This window comes from Bubalus kerabau, chromosome 4, assembly GCF_029407905.1.
Source record: "Bubalus kerabau isolate K-KA32 ecotype Philippines breed swamp buffalo chromosome 4, PCC_UOA_SB_1v2, whole genome shotgun sequence".
Classification (NCBI taxonomy): domain Eukaryota; kingdom Metazoa; phylum Chordata; class Mammalia; order Artiodactyla; family Bovidae; genus Bubalus; species Bubalus kerabau.
This window is the reverse complement of record NC_073627.1, coordinates 39,839,835-39,856,941: the sequence shown is the minus strand read 5'-3', so window position 1 is coordinate 39,856,941 and position 17,107 is coordinate 39,839,835. Positions and strand designations below refer to the sequence as shown.

The window sequence follows — 17,107 nt, the reverse complement described above, 5'->3', positions numbered from 1 at the left end:
CTGTTTCCAGTCTTGTAGCAGATGGACCAGACACCAGACCACATGCCAAGGGTGCCTCTGGGACAGTGGACCAGGGAAGGCTTCCTGGAGGAGGTGACTTGGAGATGGTGGGGGTCTAGGCAGGGAAGGCAAGATGGAAAGGGCAAGGAAGTTGACCACAAAGCTGGCATGGGCTAATGATAAACTGTCAGCTGTCCTGGAGAGTGAGAGGACCCAGACTTTGTTCCCTGGGTCATCCTAGCTGGAAAAATGGATGTGTCTGAGACCCCAGGGGGCAGATCCAGGGGTGTGTGTGTGCAGGAAGGGACAGGGACAGGGACAGGAAGTGGTCATTTAAGCCATGGACACCCAGACCATCAGGAGGCTGATGCGGTGCAGGGAGTGACCAGGGCTTTGTTCTGCAGGTGGGACAGAGGACAGTCTCCTCCCAGCCCCTCCTGGTCTCCTTCTGGGCCCCAGTTGACTCCTAGGGCCCAGTACCACCCACCACATTGTTCCCTGGCCTCCCTCAGTGGAACCCCAGGGGCCCAGGAGGAAGCCCCATAGATGGGTCTGCTTGTTTTCCTGAGGGGAGGTTATGTGGATGTGCCAGTCTGTGTTTAGGGGAGTGATTCTAGAACCTGTGAACTGTTTATATGGGTCCCAGTATGCGTCTGGATGTTCCCTGGGAATACTGGGCCTCTCAGTGGCCCTGACCACCCATCCCTCCTCTCCTTCAGGCTGAGACCATATAGGATGATAGAGGTTGGGGGGAGGAGAGACCAGGCACAGTGCCTATGGAATTCGGAGCCCAAAGACATTCTCTGGAAAAAATCAGGACCTTCCAGGGTAAAGCTCGGACTTGCCTCAAGCCTTCAGCTGGGCACCCTGGCCTGGACTCACCTCCACCCTGTGGTTAGGCCTGGGAGTGCAACCCCCATCTCTGATTTTTCCTAGTTCTTCCAGGTGTGCAGGGCTCTTGGTTTTCCTGACAGATGACATGGAAGACCTGGGTGGGGGTGGGGGCAGGAGACCTGGGCTCTAGCCTGGCTCTTCCCTAACTCACGAGTGTGACTCTGAGCCTCAGTTTCCTGACCTTAGTATGGCACATAGAGTGGCTGTCCTCGTGGCGAAATGACATTGCGGTCCCATTTAGAGCTCCTGGAACACATGACAAACTGGACTGTCAGACCCAGGCAGGAGATTTGGTGACCAGCAACGAGGATGAACCAGCCTGAGGATTTTTCCCACTGCAGAATAGGCCTTGGAGGGTGGGGCCAACAGCGATGAGCAGGGGCGGGGATGGGGGATGGCCACATCCGGGAGGAGTAGGCGAGTCTGAGGAGCCATGGGGAGCAAGGAGAGGGGGTGGGTGGGGCATGGGTCAGGAGAGCATACAGGGAGGCCTTCGGGGCTGATGGCAATGGCCTCAAACCCCAGGCTGAGCACTGTAGGGAGCTCAGAAGGGTTCTGAGAGGGGTGGATGTGGTCAGGTGGGTGCCCAAAGATCACTGGCTGCTTGTAAGAAGATGGATTGGAGCACTGATCAAGGCCAGAGACCAGTGAGGAAGTGAGAGATGGTGGGTCCAAAACTGAGGGGCGGGGTAGATCATTTTTTAACAAAATATGTATTGGCTGCCCCAGGGCTTAGTTGTGGCATGTGAACTCTTAGTTGTGGCTTGTGGGATCTAGCTCCCTGAGCAGGGATCAAACCCACACCCTCTGCATTAGGAGGGGCAGCCTTGACCCCTGGACCACCAGGGAAGTAGCCCAATGATGACTATTCTCATCATGGCTATGGAGAGGCCTCCTACAAGAGGGGAGCTGCTGGGTCCAAAACGCTGGTAAAACTGAAAGTTGCTCAGTCATGTCCTACTCTTTTTGACCCCATGGACTGTAGAATCCATGGAATTCTCCAGGCCAGAATACTGGAGTGGGTAGCCTTTCCCTTCTCCAGGGGATCTTCCCAACCCAGGGATCGAACCCACGTCACCTGCATTGCAGATGGATTCTTTACCACCTGAGCTACAAAGGAAGCCAAAAAGCTGGTACCAGTGCCCGAGGCTAAGGGGCACCAGGAGGACACGGGCCCGTGGCACAGGGACTCCTGAGAGTGCCCACCTGGGACTTGAGCCCGATGAGGAGTGGCACTGGCTCCCCAGGAGCAGACTTTGGCCTCCCTGGGCCCCCGTGAAACAGGCAGGATGTCCTTAGGGGCTGCCGATGGGCTCCCAAACACCCTGCTCTTTCTAAGCAGGAGCCATAGGACCCACCAAGGAGACTGAGTCACATCCTGAACTGTAGCCCCTCACTCTTCAAATCAACCCTCTTGGTGCAGCATTGGCGGTATCGTGCTGGGAAGGTAGCTGCCTTCCCAATCACCCCTCCCTCCAGCCCTCCAGCCTCCTCCACACTCAGAGTTTCTCCCCCTGTTTTCCTACTCAGACCCCTGCAGAAAAGGTAGCAAAGCCAGCTGGTGAGAAAGAACACATCCAGGTGCAGAAAATGTACATACAAGTCTGTGTTGTTTTTTTTTTAAACTCAAGAAAGGGCTTTTATTGATTTTAACTCACTTCCTGGGAAGTTAATTTTTAAAACACCCTTATGGAGTTTATCCATCCCTTGTGCTACATTCAGAAACAATGATGCCAACCAAAACCCTCAGCAATGGGGTGAATATAGGCCCACCCCGAGGAAGTTGGGTCAACCCCAATGAAGCTGGGTCCACCCCCAATGAAGCTGGGTCCGCCCCCAGTGAAGCTGGACCCACCTCCAATGAAGCTGGGTCCACCCCGAATGAAGCTGGGCCCGCCCCCAGTGAAGCTGGGCCCACCTCAATGAAGCTGGGCCCACCCCCAGTGAAGCTGGGCCCACCTCCAATGAAGCTGGGCCCACCCCCAGTGAAGCTGGGCCCACCTCCAATGAAGCTGGGTCCACCCCCAATGAAGCTAGGTCCACCCCAATGAAGCTGGGCCCACCTCCAATGAAGCTGGGCCCACCCCCAGTGAAGCTGGACCCACCCCAATGAAGCTGGGCCCCAGTGAAGCTAAGCCCACTGTGAGCCTGCAAGGTGGTGATGAGGTGTCCTTGAAACCCCTACCCTCCAGGTCTCAGCACACAGATGCTGAAGGAAAACATGCTGCTCTGTGAATGGCCTCCCATGAACTCCATAAAAGTGTTCTGAAGAACAGTACCAAATCATCGTTTAAGCCCTGGGTTACAATGACTTAGTGCAAAGGAGCAGGGAGAAACATGGACCCAGTGACAACGGGCCGCATTCTGCTCAGAGCCTTAAATAAACATAGAAAGTATATTACAGATGCATCTGCCAGTGCAAGACATGCTGTGTGCAGCAGATGGGCACACATGGGCGCGTGTGCGGAGGAGCGAGGTACACCCACAGGCACAGAGAACACGCGGGAGGCACCGTTCCTCCAGCCCCGCCTTCTTTCCTCTCAACAGAGCACTCCTGCCACACGAACCCAGTGCAGGCGACTGAAATCCCTTGTTTGGCTCATGTATTCAGGGCAGGCATCCGAGTCCTGCTTTATTTTCCTTTGGGGGGGTCAGTCTCTTGAGCATTTGGTCAGTCCAAGGCCGAGCCACCAGCCAGGCACTGATCCCAGAGAGAAGTCAGCTCCAGCTCTGAGCAGACAGGATGACGACTGTCGGGGTGAGGCAGTAACAAAAGGCCCACCTCTCTGTGGGCAACTGCCCGCGTGCACACCCCACCAGGGTTAGGCCTCTAGTGCAGCCTCCAACCTGGGCAGTTGGTCCTTTGGGCGCTGGAATGTGAGGGCAGCTTCTGGGGCCAGATGGGGAGGCCGGCTGATGATCTGATTTCTGTGACTTTACCATCTTTAAGCCCACAGGCATGTGAGCCCAGGGCCCTCGGTCAATGTCAACCCTCGTGTCTTTCTGCAGCCGCAGCTCTAGGGAGCCACCGCGGGAGAGAGGGAGGCGCAGGGAAGAGTGATGCTCTTGGTTCAGGCCTCTCTGCTCAAAGCCTCAACTTGGCCCCTTCTGCGGAGAGGGCTGAAATACGATCCAGGACGGTCAGTCCAGTCCACTTGGTGGCCAAGGAATGGTGGGCACGCCGGGGACCACCCGCAGCTCATTAGGTGTTCCCAAGCAGGGCTGTGCACCTGCCTCCCCCACCAGATGACAAACAAAATAAAAAGGAATCTGGATTCTCCGACATTGGCCCCAGCCCCAGCGAGGCCCAGGACTACCCACCAAGGACTCAGAGCCTCCACGCCAGTATTCTCCGCAGACACGGGCTCCGACAGCGCCCCCCGGAGGTGGGCAGCGTGCGCCCCTCCTCGAGCGTGCGGCCGCTGAGCCACGCCCACCTGGCCTCTACAGGCTTCCCACTCGCCTTCCTGGTTTCCTGCCTCCTGCCCCTGGGCCTTGCCAACCGGCCCGGCTGGGTTTCTAAGGCACCACGGGCACCGAGCTTCCCCAAAGGATGAGTCCCGCCAGGGAGAGCCAGGACGAAGAGAAAGGCCTTGTGGGAGCCCTACCCACCCCCTACACCCCAGGTGACACACATTCCGATCCTGCCCCTGACACGTGCGCGCGGAGGTCATGCAGACGGGGGAGGAGGGCCGGGAGAGGGGCCACAGTCCTTAGCCCCCGGCCGGCAGGGTCGGCTGTTGGCATGAGGGCGGTGGGCCTTTGGAGGCGCGGGATGAGCGTGCTGCCGGGCGGCCCTGGGCGCATGCGGGGGGCTCAGGACGCAGCCTCGTCTTCTTGGACACCGGGCAGCTCTGGGCTTTTGCCTCCTTCGCCAAACCCGTCTTTCCTGTTCAGGGGACACCAGGGGCAGAGGGACCTCAGAGGTCAGAACATGCATGCAGGAGGACACGCTCATACACACTCATAGGCATTTTTATCCATATCTCTCAAATCCCCCAAGCTCATCTCAGTCTCGCCACCCTGCATTGTGGTCCCTTGCTGGTTCCCCCACCCATAGTCTCAGCCCACAACCCTCCATGGCTCCCTATTGCTTGGAAAGGAAGTCTAGACTTCCCACCCTGACTTCTGGAGCCTTGCCAGATCTGACCAGACATGGCCTGGCTCAGGCCCCATGGTCCAGGGTAGGAGGGCTTTGGTTTTGCTTTTGCTTTGTTCACAGGACAGATTCTACCCATCAGTCTTGGGATTCTGTCCCATATTCAGTAGATTCCTATTATCATCCTGATATCACACCCCACAACCCCGTGCCAGGGCCTTTAAAAAAAAAGATTAATAAATGGGTTTTGATATCTTTAAAAAGGATCCATCCCATTTAATTCTACTATAGAGTTATCCCAAAGCATAAAGAACAGAGTCAATCAAGGATAAATGTTGGGACTCTGATGGGGTAAAATCTACTTTTCAAAACTAAACCTGTGACATGTGTACATGCTAAGCTGTTTCAGTCATGTTCAACTCTTTGTGACCCTATGCACCATAGCCCACCAGGCTCCTCTGTCCATGGGCTTATCCAGGCAAGAATACTGGAATCGCTTGCCATGTCCTCCAGGGGATCTTCCCAGCCCAGGGACTGAACCTGTGTCTCCTGCAGCTCCTGCATTGCAGGCAGATTCTTTACTAAGCCACTGGGGAAGCCTGTGTCACAGAATTAGAATTTTTATATCTAGGAAGTGTTAAGCCCCATCCTTTCACAGTCCAGATGAAGGAACTGACCTGTCTCCCCACTAACGTGTCCATAAAAGAACAATGGCTGCCTTGCTCAGTTGTACCCTTGGCATTCAGCCCTGTGCCCGTCATTGACCTGGGCTGGATGTGTCCTTAGCCTGTGACTGGCCTGTCCCACCACCAGGGGGCGCTGAGTCACAGGCACTTAGCTAGAGACCAGATGTCCAGGTTTGCTCCTCTGGTCTTAGTTCTGTCTGCTGTCTGGACATAATTAGCAATAGCTTTCTCTTTCACTCTCCAAAGTGGCTCCATTTGGATGGTAGATATATGGTCCCCTACACGAAACCCAGTTCCAGCATTGTGGCCTGCAGATCCCGAGGAGGACAAGGACTCCGTCTCCCAGGACTGGCCACTTCACAGGGAACAGGCGGTAAGCTCAGGACAGTCAAGGCCTCTCCCAGGCCCCCACCTGCAACCCTCCTTTGTCAAGAGGAGGGCCCGAGGTTGGTACAGGTACCTCCCTGAGGGTGAGAAACCTCTGTCAGGGAGCAGACACCAGCTCGTCCACAATGATGGGACTCAATAGTCTGAAGAGCCCACTTACAAGAAGGTGGCCTTACATGAACAAAACCAACATCTGGGCCCCTGGATGGCACAAGCGAAACTGCCCCTTCCTGAGAGGCCGAGGAACGTGGACAGTGGCTGCTGCTCACCTCCCTGGGGAGCACGCCTTCCTGCAGCCTATGAAGGGGCTGCGGGGAGGAGGGGCTGCGCCTCCCCACATGCTCTTCAGAGAAGGCGTGCTCCCCAAGGCCCAGGACCCCTCACTGCCTTCTCCCTGCGGGTCTCTGCACAAACTCCAGCAGGGCTCGCTGGCACCCCAAACTGACTTTTATTTCAGTGGAAGAAGGCGGAAGTGCTGAGGACAGGGCTCACGGAGGTTTGGGGAACTGCTTTTTGGCCCTCTCTCAGGAGGTGGTGAATGCACAGGCCTGGCTCTCAGGAGGGAGCCTGCAGCCATGGGGGTTCCTTTTTCTTGGCCGTCGTCGTCATCGGCCAGCCTGTCCTTACTTGCTGGATAAGCGTTTACAAAGTGCTGACTGGGCGCACGGCCTCAGCAATGACCAGAGATTGCACAGGCCACTCAGAAAAGCAGCAAACACTCCCCCAGACCAGGAAGAAGCAGTCCCTACCTCCAAGATAAGCCAGCCTTCTACAAAGAGCAGACCTGAGGCCTGTCTGGAAACCTCAACTAGGCTGCCAGGGGCTGAGAACACAGGTGCAGGTGGGGCCCTGTTGTGAGGCCTGGCTGAATCCCCAGGCTCGGGGCTCAGCCTAGTGATGCTCAGAGTGAGGGGATGTGCCGCAGCCCCCACCCCACCCCAGGGAGCGCCCGGCAGGTCTCAGCCCACCAGTACTTACGACAGTAAGCTTCCTGGGGCAGACATGGATCGCTCTTCCCTCCGTGCCTGGGGCTCGAATGGGTTGCCAAAGGAACGCTTTCTCAGCATGGACTTAACCAGGATCTGGGGAAGATGCGTCAGCATGAGGAACACAGGCCCCCAGGTTCCCAGACACACAGGCAGCCTCCACTCTGACTTCCAGACGGGGAGGCGGCTGGGTGGCCCTGCTGAGGTTCCCTTTCCTGGGGCAGGACAAGGAGGAGCATCCCAAGCAGAGGAAAGGGCAAGAGCATGGAGGGAAGGTGGTTGAGGGTGGATTCTGGAAACGGTGAGGAGCCTGGTGCATGGGGGACACCGAGGCCGGTAGCAGACCAGGAAGGATCTGGAACACCAGGCGGAGGGCACAGGGAGTGCAATAAGGAAATGCCTTCTGGCTGCGCAGGAAGGATGGATAATGGAGGAGAGGCTGTCTTGGGCTGCGCAGTGGAGTGGGGGGATGTCGACAGGGGACAGGCCCCTATCCCTGACTCTGTGACTTTGTCCCTCCTCCCGCTATAAGGACAGCTCCATCCCCCCTGCCCACATGCACATAAACTCTCACACCTGTGCATGGCGCCAGGGCTACCTTCATCTCTTCCTTCCTTCTTTCTATCAACAAGTGTTACATTGAGTGCCTACATATGCCAGACACTATTCTAGGCACAGGGAGCACACTGCGTCAAATATTCTTGCCCTCATGGAGCTTATCGGAGATGGCAATGGCACCCACTCCAGTACTCTTGCCTGGAGAATCCCAGGGACGGCGGAGCCTGGTGGGCTGCTGTCTATGGGGTCGCACAGAGTCAGACATGACTGACGCGACTTAGCAGCATCAGCAGCATGGAGTTTATATTCTAGTTGCAGAGACAGGCAATAAATAAGACAGATGAGTAGAACATATGTTCATTAGTGGTAAGGGCTCAGGTGGAAAAAATAAAACAAGGAAGGGGGATAAGGTATGACAAAGAGGAGGATGGAATTTTTGATAAGGGGGCTGGGAAGGGTCTCGTCTCACAACAAGGTGACTCTGGAATGAAGACCTGGAGGGAGTGAGAAAGCGGCTCTGTGGACACTGGGGCTGGAGTGTCCCAGTCAGAGGGAAAGGATGTTCAAAGGCACTGGGGCAGCAGCTTCCGTGGTGCATGGTTGGAACCAAGAGAATGGAGGGAAGAGAGGAGGTTGGCAGGGAAAGGAGGACAGGCAGGCCATGCAGGGTCTGAGCTGAGAAGTGACGTGACCAGGTCACCAGACCACCCTGGCTGCTGAGCTGAGCATTTACTGTAGGGGGACCGGAGCAAGGGTGGAATCAGGGGGTCAAGCTGGGAGGCAATTCCACTGGTTCAGGAGAGAGATGAAGGTAGCTAAGACCAGGGATGTGGCAGTATGGATCCTATGCTGCTGCTGCTGCTGCTGCTGCTGCTGCTAAGTCGCTTCAGTCATGTCCGACTCCGTGCGACCCCATAGACAGCAGTCCACCAGGCTCTGCCGTCACTGGGACTCTCCAGGCAAGAACACTGGAGTGGGCTGCCATTTCCTTCTCCAATGCGTGAAAGTGAAGTCGCTCAGTCGTGTCCGACTCTTAGCGACCCCATGGGCTACAGCCTACCAGGCTCCACCGTCCCTGGGATTCTCCAGGCAAGAGTACTGGAGTGGGGTGCCATTTGCTATAGGAGCTGATAATTCCAGGGATTCCATACAGCCCTGGAGCTCTGTGGAGTTCAGGAACCTTTAGCCTGCTGGCCCTAGCTGGGCCTGGACCCAGTAGGGAGGCATGAAGTGCACAGACCAGACCCCGCCCCCGGCACAGGCTCCAGCTCGCTCTCCTGGCATCGTGCTCACCCTGACTCACCCCGAAACCTCAGCACAGGGCAGGCCATGACTCTCAGTGTCCCATGCCCCCCCCCACCAAAAAAAAAACAAACCAGATGGCCATCAGGGGCTATGTTAATAACTTCCAACTGTTAAGGTGGAAGATGTCCAGAGGAGGATGAGAACATCTAAAACTTGACAGGAGAGAAGGGGGAGCACACAGGTGGTGTCTGCCTGACGTGCGGGGGCCCCGGGGTCACTTCTCCAAATCAAAGGCATCCGAGGCCTTTCCCCTGTCATGTCCTTGGCACCTAGTCCAGTGCCTGGAAAATAGCAGAAGTTCAATAAACCTTAGGAAGGAAGGAAGGAAATGCTTCTCCAGTCGTGGTGAATGTTGACACTCAGCAAGGGTCAGTATATTTAAATCATTCACTCTCCTCACCACGCCTCCTGGTCTCCCTACCATGAGACTGAATAGCGTGACCTTGTTCCTGTGGGTCTGCGGTGAAACAGGCTGGCCAACCAGGAAGCCGTCGGTCCCGTCATCGGGCCCAGCACAGAGCAAGTCTCAGGTGGTGCCCACGCCCGCCGCCAGGCCCTCCCAGGAGTTGGCACCTTCTGCCCCCATCCACTTACCACCGTGGTCCAGCTGGGTATGAGCCTGACCGAGTTCTTCACCTCCTCCTCTGTCACCTCCACCATGCTGCAGTGCTCCTCCTCCGAGGGAAGGGGCTCCTCCCCATTCTTGGTCACCCAGGGGTGCAACTGTGGAGGAGAGGATAGGGAGGGTCAGGGCCACCGGTGATAGACACTGGCCAGCAAAGGACCTGGGCATTCCACCAGCAGTCCCCTTGAGGGTCCAAAGGCCACAAGCCCCAACCCAGCACACACATGCCTCCAGTGTAAGGCTCCTCAAATGGGGAAACCAAGGCCTGCATTCTGCGGCCCAGCCCAGCCCAGCACCTCTGCTTCCCAACCTTGATGTCTGGCACCCCAATTCTCGTTTCAGGGTTCTTGTCTAGCATCTTCAGGATTAAGTCCTTGAGCTCTTCGCTGACCTTTGGCCTAAAGAAGAGGAAGGAAGGAGACGAGGGAGAGACAGCTGATGGTCCTTTCCTTCCCGCCTTTCCACCCTACCCTGCTCTGGGCTTCCCTGAATTGACACATGGCTCGGTGGTAAAGAACCCGCCTGCCAATGCAGGAGATGCCAGAGATGCGGGTTCAATCCCTGAGTCAGAAAGATCCCCCGGAGTAAGTCTTTTGGACTCTGTGGGAGAGGGCGAGGGTGGGATGATTTGGGAGAATGGCATTGAAACATGTATAGTATCATATGTGAAACGGACCGCCAGTCCAGGTTTGATGCATGATACAGGATGCTCAGGGCTGGTGCACTGGGATGACCCAGAGGGATGGTATGGGGAGGGAGGTGGGAAGGGGGTTCAGGATGGGGAACACGTGTGCACCCGTGGCGGATTCGTGTTGATGTATGGCAAATCCAATACAATATTGTAAAGTAATTAGCCTCCAATTAAAATAAATAAATTTATATTAAAAAAAAAAGAAATGGCCACCCACTCCAGTATTCCTGGAAGATTCCATGGACAGAGGAACCTGGCGGGCTACAATCCATGGGGTCACAAAGAATCAGACATGACTGAGCACCCACACACAGGGCAGAAACACTGCTGACCCTCAGGTCTCAGAGAGCAGGACAGGAGGGATGCCCCCGAGGCACCAAGGTGGAAGGAGAGAGTTTCAGAACAAGGGTACGGATATCCTTCTCCCCTGAGTACAACGTAAAGCAGTCACCCTCAGGGGGCAGAGGTCACAGACACACAAACAGGCTCCCGTGGGTGTTGGACACCCGCCCGCAGAGGGCAGAGATGATGAGGATAATGTGAGAAGAGTCGCTTTATGAGACTCCAGGGGGCCTTCAGCCCCACTCACCCCACCCCCATCTTCTCCTTTCATCCACCAGGGAGGCAGCCAGGAGGATACCTACTGGACAGAGAAGGAAACCAAGCCCTGCATCACCTCACCTCACTCCCCACCCCGACCCCGCACCAAGAGTGCGGCAGGGCCAAGGCTCGTGGGGAAGGGCACAGGGCTCAGCCCACATCAGCTTCGACCGGCTCTGCCCAGGCTTCAGGCTTCATTGCTACTTAAATTCTTGGCAGGAGGAACCTACTCTTAGGACTATGACCTTCGCTCCCTCTGCTGGCCTAGATTCCTAATCCCTTTTAAAACTCCTGGGCTGGGGAGGATACACAGCAGGAGGAAGGGCGAGAAGACCAGCAGTCAGAGGAAAGGGACCAGCCAGTGCTGTGGGGGCGGCAGCTGGGTGGGCGGGGAGCCATGTGGTGGGTGAACAGCGGGTGGGACCTGGGGGTCCTTGAATGCCTGGGCCAGGGTGCGCCTGTTCTTGAAGCAGGAGATAGGGTGAGATGTGTTGTGTTTTATAGGGTCACTTTGCCTGACCGTGGTGGTTGGACATGGCGGAGGACTGAACCAGGTAGGAGGTGCACTTGGCAACGGAGCCAAAAGAAATGTAAGCGGTGGACTCACCAAGGCTTGGAGCCAGACAGGAAGTTTTGGGCAAGAGGGGGTAGGAGCACAGAGGACAGCTCCCACGTTGGTTTCTGAGCTGCCTGGGGCACTCTGAGCAAAAGGCAAAAGGGCCCTAAAATGTGAAGGCTGGGTCCGCAGGCCAGCTGCTGTGGTAACCAGCATCTTGATCAGAACCATGAATGAGCACAGGGGCGTCTCCAAACTGTCCCTTTGGGCTCAGGGACCTCAGTCGCATAGGAAGGGGGAGGGCGGAAGGAGTGGCTTGAAGTCTGAGGCCCACTGAGCCTCCACTTTCCCATCTGTGAAATGGGGAAGCACACTGGCGCCATGAAGACCCCCCACCCTATGTGGAGAAGGTGGAAGTTCCCCATGGGTGCAGGGTCTACGTGGGGGTGATGTCACTGATCTCATGGAGGCCTTCAGTGAAGGAGCAGATGAACATGTAACCTGGGGTCATCCCTGCCCCACTCCTGGACCCAGAGTTCCTGTCTGTACAAGGAGATCTGACTCAGGTGTCTGGGACCCTCTGACATCTCCCCCTATCTGCTCCCAGGGAGAAGTACCCCCACCTCCAGGTCTGCAGGCTGGGGCGGGGCCCTGGAAGGACAAAAGCTCTGCTAAGACTCAAACATGCCTCCCTGGGGGTGGGCGGGCCCATGGTGGACAACTGGACAACTCACTCCTCGGGGAACATGACAGCCTCGTTCTTGATCTTGCGGTGCAAGGCCAGGATGTAATCGTCGATGAACGGGCACTGCAGGGGGAAGAGACAAAGGATGTGGGCCCAGCGCCTCAGCCCACTGGGGGCAGCTCTGGGCTCCTCATGAGATGGGGGTGGGGGGGGCCTCATCAGCGTCTGGCCCACAGGAGATGTCCAACAAACGTGGACTGAATGGATGTGTCATGGAGGGACACTGTGTACCTGCCAGCGTAACAGCCACTTACAGCAAGGCCTGCACTGCCGGGGCCTAAGGTTTGGGAGCGTGCTCCCCGAGATTCTGTCCTGTGCCTCAGCACGGTCCCTGGAGTGGGAACACCTCTGGACAGGGATCTCGGCCATGTCAAGGTCGGGGGTCCGGCCTGACTCTGAGCAGGTGTCCAGGACAATTTGTTGAGTGAATGAAGGATTGAGTGAATTTGTAAATGAATGAATGGCATCGAAGGATAGAAAGACAGGGAGCACTCAGGCTGGAGTGGTGTTTAAGACCACCGTCTAACCTCCACGGGAGGTCTGCTGACTCAGGACTCCTGCACATGAATCCATCCCCTCAAGGGGACAAGGGAACCTGAGAAAAATAGAAACGCCCCTTTTCCTTCCATCATTTCTGAGCTGAGTGGGCTCTTTCAAAGTCACTTTACTTCAGGACACAAAGGCACAGCCTACATCTATCATGCATCCTGGCTCAGCTCGCCCAACCCATGGTGCCAGGGGTGTGGGCCGGCCCCAGCTCTGCCAGCCCACCCAGCACTCACCTTCCCATAGACAAAGCAGTACAGCGTGACCCCTGTGGCCCACACGTCCAAGGCCTAGAAAGAAACAGTTCACATCAGTCCCCCGAAAGGAATAGACACACTCCTTGCTCACCCAGATCCAGTGGGCCATGGGAGAGGGCAAGCAGGAGACCTCCTTCCCCAGTCATGTATTCACTCAACAAACACTCCCAGGCCCTTGTTCTATGCCGGACCCTGTGCTGAGCACTGGGGAGGGCCAGAGCAGGGCCCCTGCCCTCCAGGGTTTCCAAGTCTCCTTGGAATGGGCCCAAACCAGACATGTTTCCAACAGAACAGTGCAAAACCCACCTCGTCTACAAGGTCACATTTGCAGTACCTATAACACTGATGGACCCCGGAATATTGAATTTATACTTGCTAAACCAGCTCTGGCTTTGAGAAGTCATCCCTCTTGCTGATGATCCACTGGAGAAGCCACCATCCACCTTCTTTCTGACACCAGAACAGCCTCTGGCCCTCAGTCACCTCCACAACCCCTCAGGGCTCCCCTCTACCCTGGATTCAAATATGCCCTGTCTCTACAAGTTCCTGCTTCTGGAACCCCACTTCCTCTTCTCATATCCACTTTCTCTCTTACGTGAGTGATCCTCAAATCTCTACCTACACATTCCTGCCACAGATGCCTCATCTGAATCCAATCAGGGAACACCAGGCAAACGCAAACTGATGTCATTCTACAAAATAACAGGCCTGTTCTCTTCGAAAATGCCAAGGCCAAGCCACTCTTCCAGATTAAAGGGCCCCAAAGAGACAGGACAAGTGAATGCAGTAACTGACCCAGGATTGGATCCTGAACCAGAAAACGAAAAGGCATTAAAGGACGCAGGATGGGGGTAACGGATGAAATCTGAGTGAGGCTGTTTAGGTCGCTTAGGTAACAGTCTTTTATTGATCATAAATGTCCTGACTTTCATAACTCTACTGAGGTTATGTAACAGAATGTCCTTGTTCTCAGAAAACATCCCTGGCAGTGTTTAGCCATAAAGGGGGGGATAATGTCTACAACTTCCACAGTGAAAAGGCAAATGGGATAAAATGACCTATATGGGAATGACCTAATATGTATATATGTATAACTGATTCACTTTGCTGCAAACTTGAAACTAACACAACATTGTAAATAAATTCTACTCGAGTAAAAATTAATTAAAATAAAAATAAAAGTCTCTATTTACATCCCTCTCTTGACCTCCATATCAACACACGTGTCCAAACTCCTCAACCATTTCCTCCATGGCAGAACCACGGTGGGGGGCAGCCAGCACCCCACAGGGGACAGCAGGCTGTGTGCCGGGGACACAGAACACAGCCTCTGCTCAGAAAGCTTTGCCACTGCCTCTGTCACTTGGGACCAAGCCCACACTCCAGACCCTCTAAACTCTGCCCAAATGCCACTGCACCCCTCACTTCTCTGGTATGTTCTCTGGACCTCACCTCCTGCAAATTCTCTCTGTTCTTTAAGGCCTAGTTCAAATACTGCCATAGCCCAAGATTTCAGGGGAGCCTCCGACATCGCCCTAGACAGGAGCTTTCCAGTTCTTTCACCATGACCAGAGGTCAGGGAGCTGGGCTATCCGAGCTCTGACTGTTCCACATCCTAGCCCAGAACTCAGCACAGAGCAGCTGGTGAGAAATTTCTGCAGGGGGCCATTGTGCCAGAGAACTAGAGGAGACCCAAGCTGGGGTTCTTGTTGGACTCCAGGAAAAGGCAAACCCTGGGGAGAGGGCCGTGTTTGGTGCTCACTCCTGAAACACAAGGACCCTGGCTCCCCCAGATTGGACATGGGATGGCATGACATGCTCTCCGACCCCTCCACCTAAACCCCAACCCAGACCGGACCCTGGGTGGCTCCCCCAGGTTGGACATGGGATGGCATGACATGCTCTCCCACCCCTCCATCTAAACCCAACCCAGACTGGACCCTGGGGGCCACCTTTCCACTGAAGCTCTGGCCAGAGTCAGAAATGGCCTCGGGGGCCATGAACGCTGGGGTCCCAGCCGTGCTGGACAGCCGAGCGTCGTTCCCCTCGAACTGGTTGCTGACGCCGAAGTCAGCAATCTTCACGTGCCCGTCGTCCCCCAGAAGCAGGTTGGATGGCTTGATGTCCCTGTGGATGATCTTCTGGTAGTGCACTGCAGAGAGAGGCAGCTCGAGCGTCGGCCTGGGGCCCCTTCACCCAAAACTGCCCCCTCGGCCCTCGCCTGGCCCAGGAGGCGGCCTCAAGCTCCAGGAGAGAAGCAGCTGAGACTTCCTGGCCCCTGCACACACTCGTCTCATGAGGACCTCGGAAGAGGATGTCAGGGCCCCCTGCTCAGCTATGCAGTGAAGACACTAACTCAGGCTGTTAGTAATAGAGGCAAGCCTGGACTCTTAGGAATCTTGGGACTCCAAGCCCGGTGCTCTCTCCATGGCAGTCAAGGCCCTTGCCATTGAGTGGACGTCAAAGGAAACTGGAGGAAGAGGGTCTCCATAGGCCCTCCCTGGCCCCCCTCCATGTGAGTGCTGTCTGCAGGCTCAAAGCCCATCAGAATCTTTCCATACTTTGGGACTTCCCTGGTGGCCTGGTGGCTAAGACTCCATGTTCCCAATGCAAGGAGCCCAGGTTCGATCCCTGGTCAGGGAACTGGATCCCACATGCCACAACTAAGAGTTCATATGCTGCAACTATAAGGTCCTGCATGCCACACGAAGACTGAAGACACTGTGTGTCGCAACTAAGACATCATGCAGCTAAATAAATCAATTAAACAAATAAACCTGCCTCCAGTTCCTTCCCCTACCCAGCCTGTCACAGCTGCCACTGCTTCTTGGACTGAGGGTAGGCTTGTGGGGTATCCTGCAGAGGTATTGCCCTCAGCCCTGGGACTCTGGGCCAATGGGGTTTTGGAGAGGGAGGGCATGCCAGGCTTTGGGACCTCCAGGATGAACATGGCTGGGGTAATGGTCAGCCTTCTCTAGTAGGCTGAGTGCCCACCCTGCTTCCTGCGTCCAGCATTGCTGGGAAGAGACGAGCAGCTCAGACTGAGATGAACCAGGGATGTCCCAGCAGAGAAAAGGCACTGACTTCACCCACAGCCATGCACTTATGAGCTCGCCACTCAGCAAATACCTTCCCCTGGACCAACACATCCTGGGATGATGGAGACAAGGGAAGATGGAACAGGAAGGAGGGCAGGGGAGGGGAGAGGAGAAGGAGAGGGTGGCTGGGGGTGGGGGGCAGAAGGAGTGAGGGTCATATAATACTAACAACAGAGGGGCTTCCCTGGTGGCTCAGCGGTAAAGAATCTGACTGCCAGTGCAGGAGACACAGGTTCGATTCCTAATCCAGGAAGATCCCACATGCCACAGTGCAACTAAGCCCGTGTGCTGCAACTATCGAGCCTGGTGCTCTAGAGCCTGGGAGCCACAACTACTGAAGCCCACGCACCTGGAGGCCCTCAATCCACAAGAGAAGCCACCGCAATGAGAAGCCCGCACACCGCAACTACAGAGCAGCCTCCGCTCACCGCAACTAGAGAAAAGCCCAGGCAGCAACGAAGACCCAGCACAGCCAAAAACAAATATATAAATAAAAATTATTTTTAAAAAATAACAACAACAGAACCCACGACCCTACAGCACTCTCCTCCTATGTGTCAGATGCGCATGAAGCATTTGACACACACCCATTCGAGCATGGGGCTCAGGAGGCTCTGTATTTGACCATGCAAAGTGGACTCAAATTCTAGCCTCTCCCAAATTCTAGCCTCTCCCTTGAATTCTCAGCTCTTTATCCAAATGGACATCCTGTAGACATCTAAATATATATCCCGATATTTCTCAATCACATTTTTGTTTTTTGGCCGTACTATGCAGCATGCAGGATCTTAGTTCCCAGACCAGGGATCAAAGCCACGCCCCCTCCATTGGGAGCATGGAGTCTTAACCACTGGACCACTAGGGAAGTCCCTCAAACACATATTTAATTCAGAACTTGACCTCTCTATCTGCAATCACCATCAAACAAACAACCCTGTTCCTTGTCTAGTCCTTCCCATTTGGTTAATGGCCATAATACCAGTTGCTCAGCCAAAAACCCCTCTTTCTGTCAAATCTCACATCCAGTTCATCAGCAAGTCCTACGAGGTGGACCTCTCAGATATATTCCAGACC

The 17,107-nt window shown here is 55.4% G+C and overlaps 1 protein-coding gene across 1 annotated transcript in view; it reads right to left on the bottom strand.

The window, feature by feature from the left end:
* Positions 1 to 2,336: 2,336 nt before the first annotated feature.
* Positions 2,337 to 17,107, bottom strand: part of CAMKK1 (calcium/calmodulin dependent protein kinase kinase 1) — a 30,154-nt gene continuing 15,383 nt past the window's right edge. The window contains exons 10-16 of the mRNA XM_055576876.1: positions 14,888 to 15,087; positions 12,915 to 12,968; positions 12,122 to 12,195; positions 9,851 to 9,938; positions 9,510 to 9,638; positions 7,045 to 7,148; positions 2,337 to 4,783 (exon numbers count right to left, since the gene is read on the bottom strand). Coding sequence (XP_055432851.1) covers positions 4,711 to 4,783; positions 7,045 to 7,148; positions 9,510 to 9,638; positions 9,851 to 9,938; positions 12,122 to 12,195; positions 12,915 to 12,968; positions 14,888 to 15,087 — 722 coding nt within the window. The 3' untranslated portion in view covers positions 2,337 to 4,710. The remainder of the gene's footprint in view (positions 4,784 to 7,044; positions 7,149 to 9,509; positions 9,639 to 9,850; positions 9,939 to 12,121; positions 12,196 to 12,914; positions 12,969 to 14,887; positions 15,088 to 17,107) is intronic.